The sequence below is a fragment of the Gigantopelta aegis genome, unplaced genomic scaffold (genome assembly GCF_016097555.1).
Source record: "Gigantopelta aegis isolate Gae_Host unplaced genomic scaffold, Gae_host_genome ctg2031_pilon_pilon, whole genome shotgun sequence".
Classification (NCBI taxonomy): Eukaryota; Metazoa; Mollusca; class Gastropoda; order Neomphalida; family Peltospiridae; genus Gigantopelta; species Gigantopelta aegis.
In genome coordinates, this window is record NW_024532826.1 from 84,085 (window position 1) to 93,530 (window position 9,446).

The window sequence follows — 9,446 nt, forward strand, 5'->3', positions numbered from 1 at the left end:
TATGATATGTAATATTGAGTAATATATGTTAATGTATCTATATATACATCTAGTTCTCCATTTCTCCATTCTATCAATCCATTTACCTTTCATATGCTGCTTTAACTGACGGTATACCACAAGAAGATCTGTCATATAATAGACTAAGTATATGACAACCATGGAGCTAATATAATATCAACTAACTAATACAATATACTAATAATATATAAATTACCTTATGTCTTAATATATGTTTAATAGTAGCATCTAATGATGGTAGGAGAAAGTGATACTATAAAATGAGAGAGAAAAAGTGTTAAATGAATGGATAGATAGATGGACAATGGATGAATGAATAAATTGGATAGAAGGATAGATGAACTGATGGATATACGGAAGGATAATGGATAAACAGACGATTTGATTAATAGACAGATAGAAAATATGATACCTCTTCAAATTTATGTTGAATATGTGATAATTGTAAATGATGGTCTTTAATACACTACATTTAAAAATACAATATGTATTATTTTACATGTAGAGTTAATGTTACATGTACCTCTTTTTCAACATCAACTAATCTCTGACGATATGGACCTAATACTTGATTTAATCCAATAGCTAGTGCTCGTATATAAAGACCTACATTATTTTATATGATATTAAAATGTATCTATTTTATGTTCAACCTGGTGACTCTTCTTCATTAGTAGTGGGTGTGGTCAAAGTCAAAACAGCTGACGTTTGTTTCTTAATAAATCTTGAAGTGTTAAGTAATATGTACCTAATGATACTACTCTATTGATCAAGTCTACTTCACTTGGATGTATAAATGGTAGATCTGGTATTAACTGATGTTGGTAGGAAGTTCAGATGAGATAGTATCATTATAATAACTTGAAATGGAATCGTTCTAGACCTCACCTCAAATAGACCAGTGTCTCTAGAACATGTGAAGATATCTCCAGGACATCCTGAGAGTGTTAGCAAAATCTCGTGATGCATCTCACAAGCTGTTGGAATACTCCACCTCTCATAATTATTAAATTATTCCACCCACATGCGTTCTGAGAACAACAGATCATGTACAAAGTGATGTGGTATATGTAAAGAAAAGAAAACTAAACACTGAAATATTATTAGGACATTATATATTTATAATGTTGTACGAAATAATAACAGTATATTATAATTATCATATTTCTATAAAATATGAATTGTATATAATATAGTAAAGAAAACTATTTTATTGTTCTTGACTTCTTTGTAAACTATTTTTCCATTACTGTTATTATATGATGTCACTAGTTTAAATGTTATCGTGTTTAGTTTTACAAAGTAGCCTCTTTATTTGAAAGAACTCTATATGATAATGTTCATATATTGAATGAAAGATCATTAGTAACTGGACATCATTTGAAAGCTACATAATGAAGATATATGTCAAAGTGATATTGGAAGGACAAACTTACATTTGGTCAAGAGAAAATGGAAGTTATAGACTTTGATTTATGTTATATCTTAATAGGTCGTGTTTGTAAACAATTATGATGAAACTTACCTTTATTATGATATTTCTCAACAACTCACTAGAGATCTAGACTAAACTGACTAAATCTCTGATGGAGAAAATGCAAAATTGTTGTCCATTCTTGTCATTATCAGGTTCAGAGGTCACAGGACGTCAGCAAGTACTTCCTGACTAACTTGAATATGAAAATATCTCATTCTCAATGATAACTACAAGATACTAAAATTAATATTTTAATTAAATAACTACAAATTAAACTTTTGAAAAAACAATAACAAATAATTATATCAAAATGTCACATGATGTCTGTTCTAGTCAAATAATAGGAAACTTAATTGCAGAGTTGACAGTAAGACAAGGGCAGGCTTTGGTGGGAAAAAGTCCAAGTGGACTGTCTAGTGTCCCATAGTACAGTGGGATTGGAAGAACAGTGGAATAATGTTAGGTTGTAATGAAAATGATTCTCATTGAACTGTCTAACATTGTAGAATGAGATTGGGTGGTTATTAAGAAATTATAACTATAGTCCGTTGTGGGACAGTTCAATATTTCTAGTGGAAGTTGTAAGATTGTCTTAATGGACTGTCATACTCATCTCAGTTCAAGTAATACATAGAGACTTTAGTAATAGGATTCCTTAAACTTATCTTTTGAACTTTGGGAATGTCATTTTAAACTCCTAACTGTCTTCTTAAACTTTATAGGATAAAAATTACTAAGTACTTTGATAGCAAACATGGACATTTATAGCAGCTGGAGAAAATAATATTAATTTGTTAATTAAGTAAGCTGTGTGTTAGAATGTTGTATGGATCAGTACTTTAATGGAATTGTTAAAAGCGAGTGTATTATTAAATAGAACGTGTTATTAAATATAATATTAATTTGTTAAGTGAACTGTGTGTGTAGGAATAAGTTTTTAGGTGATTTTGACAAATTAATTGGCTTTAATTAATGGATTTTTTATTAGCAGTAGTAATTAGGGGTATCAGACGTAGCGATAATATTTAATTTTATATAACTACTAACTAGAGGACTATTAATGTACAATTTAGTCTAGTTTGTTTGTTATAATTCTATTTGTAAAATATTAGAAATAATATCGAAGCTTTTATTATTAATTAATGTAGGCGTGGTCAATTGTCAACTAAAGAAGTTGAGTTTTTTCTAGAGAAGAAGTGAATTATAAAAATTGTTAACTTTGTTAGAAGACAAAGAACTGGAAACTAAAGTATTTACCTAATAATTGATTTATTGGAATTTGAAATAATTTATTTTTCGTAAAAATACAAAAACAATAATACAAAAAATAACTAATAATTAACGGAGTATATTATCATTAAGAAACAATCTCTTCAAACTATTATTTTAACAACAACATTTTGTAATTGTTGTTCACCAAATTTACAAATTTTAGGACATTTATCAAGATATAGATCTTGTAATGTGTTATTGTTAATGATGAGATGAGAGAGATGAGGTATGTCATTATCAGTAATGTTAGTGTCATAAAAGAAGTATAATACCTTGATTATTTTATTACCAGTTAGAGCTGTTGTTAGTAATTGGTAAGAGAGGTGAGGAGTGAAGACATAGGTACTCCATTGTTTTGTTATAAGTTACTACTTGTGATAGTTGACTGACACAGTTAAGGTAAAAATATCTGAAAATTTTTTTCAGCTTTTTTTGATGGAATCATGTAAAGATACTTGTTCTAATAATTGATCATGCTTTTAACAAACTTTTTAAACCTTAGTACTTTGCAGAAATGTAGTTTGATTCCTTAATATCTGCAATGTTTGGAGACGTCAAATAATAATATTAAAGAACCTAGAGAGCTGAAACTTTTGAAAATTAAAGTTGAAGTCAATTACTACAATTATACGGATGGATTTATTCTACAATAATATTTGACATTTTTACAAAGCTATAAACCTTGCTTACTTTAATCACTATTATTATTATATGTTATACAAATCGTACAAAGAAATGCATCCGTAAAAGTACTAAAAATTGATCATTTTCGTTCTTGAACTTGTCAGCAGGTTGTTACATTATCCATAGAATCAAAAATCACAACAACAGTATCTAACAGTGCAAAAGTCGCCATCTTGATAATGAATAATCGATTTTCATTAATTAAGGCCAATGAATACACTTAGTGTCAGGTTATTGATAAGTGACTTTCGCGGGTTTAGAATAGTTAAATATATTATTACTATTTTTATTATTGTTGTTATTATTGTTATTAAAGCATGGTCTGCTTTGAGATGAAGGCACATAAGACTACGAACAATAATAATAATAATAATAATAGTAATAATAATTAATACATTTTATTTAACTATTTTAACCCCGCGAAAGTCACTTATCAATAACCCGACACTAAGTGTATTCATTGGCCTTAATTAATGAAAATCGATTATTCATTATCAAGATGGCGACTTTTGCACTGTTAGATACTGTTGTTGTGATTTTTGATTCTATGGATAATGTAACAACCTGCTGACAAGTTCAAGAACGAAAATGATCAATTTTTAGTACTTTTACGGATGCATTTCTTTGTACGATTTGTATAACATATAATAATAATAGTGATTAAAGTAGGGAAGGTTTATAGCTTTGTAAAAATGTCAAATATTATTATAGAAATAAATCCATCCTTAAAATTGTAGTAATTGACTTCAACTTTAATTTTCAAAAGTTTCAGCTCTCTAGGTTCTTTAATATTATTATTTGACGTCTCCAAACATTGCAGATATTAAGGAATCAAACTACATTTCTGCAAAGTACTAGGGTTTAATAAATTTTTTAAAGCATGATCAATTATTAGAACAAGTATCTTTACATGATTCCATCAAAAAAAGCTGAAAAAAAATTTCAGATATTTTTACCTTAATATCAAAATGAGTGTTCATTATATGAAGTCCCCTCACTTGACATTCATTAATATCAGTTAATACTGTTAGTAAACTTTGAGGAGATAATGAGATGAGTTCAATCCACCATGTTGTATGTTGTTGTCTTTTTAATTGATGTATCACTTCTTTACATTCTGCCACAGTAGATGAAGTAAGTATAACACTATCTAAGCTAAGGATGAGGAAGGACAAAATATCTCTTGTACTTGTATAGAACTGAAGGAGAAAGGAAAATATCACTGTACTCCTGAAGTACGTTTTCTAATGGTTTTGGATGGTCTGTCTTTCAAAAAAGAATGGATGGCTCTGTTGACTTGTATCTCAACTGGGATGATTATGTTTTAGTAACACCTCAGGAAAGTATTGGCGTGGTCTTGGTAAACTTCATCATTTAGCTAATGGGAGTGTATCTATAAAACTACGAGTTGATATGAGAGATAAGAATAACAATAAAGGATATGCCAGTTACCCTACCTTTTAAATAGGTGGTTCTACCACTGATTATCCATAGTGGTACTGCTAGAGATTCTCTTAAATATCATAATCTCATGAAATTTACTACTAAAGACTATGATAATGATGCTGGTAATTGGAGTAGTAGTGATATTTGTGCAATTGAATTTACTGGTGTATGGTGGTATAATAACTGTTTATACTCTAACTTAAATGGTCGTTATGGTATTGATACTGTTGATGGCATTGTAAGGTATCATTGGAAAGGTCCAGCATATTCTTTACCATATGTAGAAATGAAAATATGACGTATCTAACAAATATGTCCTCAGTACTATTGAATGATTAATGATATTATTGTAATTATTTAAGCAGACACTTCATTAGTTGAATTTTCAAAAGAATAAAGTCTGTCCTTTTTTGTTTATTGGTTTTGATTCCAATTAAAATGTTTTGACATTATTGTGACTGTTTTTTATTTTGGTAAAACTTTTTCTATCTCCTGGAGCAAGCACTCCATTCTTTAAGCAATAGTCATGAATCTCACAATACTTAGTATACATGTGCAAAATGTGGCCTTAAAAGCTGACAGTGTAAAATTATCACCTTTCAAGTAGTTATGAATAATAGAGTATAAGTAGATCAACTTAATGGAGTGGAGTTATCATTTATCTTTCCAGCTAAAAATAATAATATTTTAAGTGTCATAAATAATACATACATAATTTGTGTTTATTTAGTCCCCCTCAAATTAATGTTTCAGGCCAAAAAGACACTAATTGAAAGAGTAAGTCAAGGATCAGAATTAGAATGGTAATTAAATGAAATTAGCAGATTAGCTAAAGCAAACTTAGGCTGATATAAATTTTTAAGTGTGTTTTATGTTGCATTTTTAGTAATAATAATTAATTTATCAATTATGTCTATTTTTATGAAATAATTAACTGGAATATTTGAATTGGCCAATTACAGACCTGCTAAACCAAGTTCTGAAGTACACAACCAGTCAAGATCCTGCGATTTTCCTTGAGAATACTAGAAAGTTTGAGATTTGTTCTCCCTTGAAAGGAAATATACACCAAAAAACAATCACAATCAGTCTTATTGCAGGATAGATACAATCCTCCAATTGTATTTACTTATATATAACACTGTAAAAATTGGTTGGTTGATTAATCTTATATATGATTATATAGACTACATATATGCATTGAATTATTTGACACATATAGAATGTAAATATCATACTATTTTCAAATTGACTGTTTCTGATAGTACGTTAGGATACATAACCATATTATATTTGGTTAAATCAACCAATTAATTTTACAAAGTATTGTCATAGTGTAGACTTTCTATTACAAAATACATATCTTTAAACATTGAATCAGTCATATGTAATGTGTTGTAAACAAATGCATGTGTACTGTGTCATCTACAAATTAGCAGGTATACTTTACACTTTGTATTTTAAACACTATTTATTGCAGTATTTGGTGACCATACTAATATTGTAGGTAGTAGTATACTAATTAATGTTTGATGTACTAGATTTATAAGTCAGTTCAAACCGATAACAACAAATTAATTATCAACAACCTATACTTAGAAGTTCCTTGCATTACCTTATTAATATACATATTATGAACTATGATATTAAACATAGAATAGAGAGCAGTAATCGGTAGCTAGTAGGTACAAATGGAAGTAACAATGCACTTCCTCATTTACTAAAAAAAACATTCATTACTCTAGTCTTATATCAAATCAATAGTTGAGTTGAAATGACTGCTAATTAATACTATCATGTGAGTAACATATAGCTTACCATACATAACTGCAAAGTATAGACTAGTGATGTGTAATATAATATATATATATGTTACAGTAAGATTGTCTAAATAGGGATTTTTGTGAAATCCCTGAAACTTTCAGGGAGTTTGTGAAATCACTATTTCACTTAGGGACTTCATAAATTCACTAAAATTTCTAGTGATTTCATGAAATCACTGAAATGAGGCTCTTGTTATTTCACAAAATCACTGAATGTGATATATTGGTAGAAATTCAGCATTGTTTAAGTGTTGTAAGGAAGTTTATATTCATAAATATACGATTAGTTTTTAATATCTGTACACAATTCTTTATTGCAGATTTTCATGGACAATCAACACATGAGACATCTTTGATGAAACAGTAATTCAGCTGGAATTAATAGCATACCTTTGATGACTACTCTGAAGATTTATTGTAGTTCAGAGCAGTTTATACTCCTTTAATGTAGTCTTACACAGGGAGAGGTGTCAATAGTTTTTGCAATCAAAGAAATCTATGTAATCACATCATAGCTTTGATGACTACTCTGAGGATTTATCATAGTTCAGAGCAGTTAACACTTACTTTAATGTGTTGTAATTGCAATTTAGCTTAGCCTTCACTATATAAGAGGCAGCTACACAATGCTCATCCACTTTATTCCTGCATTTGAAGCAAAATGGCACAGCATAATTTTGAGACAAAATTCGAAGAGGCTTTGTTCAAGAAATATTCTCAATGTGCAAAATATCTCATTCCTAAAGAGGTGTACTACAAGACCATTGATGATCTGAAAACAGCAGCTGAAGCTTCCACTACCAAGTCACATCACCAGTACTACATCCTAAAATAGTATGAGTTACTTCAGTGTGGTGATGTAGAGAAACGTATCAAGAAGAGAAAGTCACCAGAAGATTGCCCTGTCTACTATGCCACCATAGAAGACACCTACGACATCATCAGTAAAGTTCACATTGCAACTGGCCATTGTGGTCGTAACAGGATGCTGAAACATCTTAGGCAAAAGTATGCCAACATCACAACAGATGCTGTTGAACTCTTTAAGTCTACTGTGTTGTATGTCAAGAGAAGAGGAAACGTCCCAAGACTACAGGTGTTTTGTTGTCAAGCCTATTCTTTCCAGCAAATTCAACTCTCGTGGTCAAGTTGATCTTGTTTGACATGCAATCATCCCCACAAGGACAATTCAAGTGGATCATGTTTTACCAGTGTCACCTCACAAAGTTTTGTTATCCTGAGGCCCCTGTCTTCCAAGAGAGCTGCTGAAGTTGCCTTTCAACTGTTGGATATATTCCTCCTCTTTGGTGCACCAGCTATTCTTCAGAGTGACAATGGCTCAGAATTCACAGCCCAAGTCATCACAGAGCTCAAAGAGTTGTGGCCGCAGCTCATCATGGTTCATGGCAAGCCCAGACATCCCCAAAGCCAGGGTTCTGTTGAAAGCCATGCCATGGTTTACAAAGCCATGTTTGGAGAGGACCCTAAAGTTGGATTGACATCTTCTAGCCTCCTACCTGAAATTCTGGAAAGGCTTCAATCTGAAGATGACCTTTTAGCACTTTATCAGGCACCCATCCTCTGACACCACTGCTGTTTTCACAACAATGAACTACCTCCAGCCACCAGCGAACAACTGCCACCTTCACCTCCTGCCATCTCCCAGCCTTTTACAAGCTCCCAGGCTCCGTCAGTGCAGCATCATTACAATCCTCCTCCATTGAATTCTACACCTACAGTCTACAGGTACAGCTTCTGGTGGACAAGGGTTCTTTTCCGGTGTGACTGCAGCAAAGGCAAGAAACAGTGTCAGACAAAACAGGCGCAAGTGTATAAAGCAAGAGACTTTGTAACAGCAGGTGTCACAGCAGTCTCAGTTGTCATAATAAGAATTGAGAATTATGTACAGATATTAAAACTAATCATAGCATTTTCAGATTGTTATTTTACCATTGTAATCATTCATGAATAAGTTACTTACAACACTTAAACAATGCTGAATTTCTACCAATATATCACATTCAGTGATTTTGCGAAATAACAAGAGCCTCATTTCAGTGATTTCATGAAATCACTAGAAATTTTAGTGAATTTATGAAGTCCCTAAGTGAAATAGTGATTTCATAAACTCCCTGAAAGTTTCAGGGATTTCACAAAATCCCTATTTAGACAATCTTACTGTAACATATATTATATATATATAATAGCTAATAAGTCAATTAGATTAAACTTGAACTAACTTGAAATGACTGCTATTACTATCATGTGAGTAATATATCATACCATATATAACTGTAGAGTAGACTACTATTACTAGTGATATATAATATATACAGTTAAATAAATTTTTGTTATAAATGTAGAGCTAATAACTCAATTAGATTAAATGCAATTTGCAGTCTAAGTGTAGCCATTTTTAACTATAGTAACTATCTTAACATATTATGACTATGGTTATCATATTGTTAGTAGTGTGTTACTAACTCCTGATATTACTACTATAGACAGGGATACTCTCATTGTATGACTGACTGTAACAGGAAAAACATGGATCCTCTCTATATAAACAATACTGCTGTCAAATTAGTAACTATGGAAAGACATTACACTTGGAAAGAAAAGGGAAGGAAAAAGATAATTTTCTGCCCACCAACACAACTTAAGTCATGCCCAGGTAATCTACACTAATGTGATATGTATTTCGTTATATGGTATAGCTTTAC

The 9,446-nt window shown here is 30.8% G+C and overlaps 1 protein-coding gene across 1 annotated transcript; it reads left to right on the forward strand.

The window, feature by feature from the left end:
- The first annotated feature begins 7,384 nt into the window (after positions 1–7,384).
- LOC121391269 (KRAB-A domain-containing protein 2-like) lies at positions 7,385–8,308 on the forward strand. Its single transcript, XM_041522957.1, has 2 exons — positions 7,385–7,557; positions 7,936–8,308. Exons 1-2 carry the CDS (start codon positions 7,385–7,387, stop codon positions 8,306–8,308), a joined length of 546 nt encoding a protein of 181 aa, XP_041378891.1.
- The last annotated feature ends 1,138 nt before the right edge of the window (positions 8,309–9,446 follow it).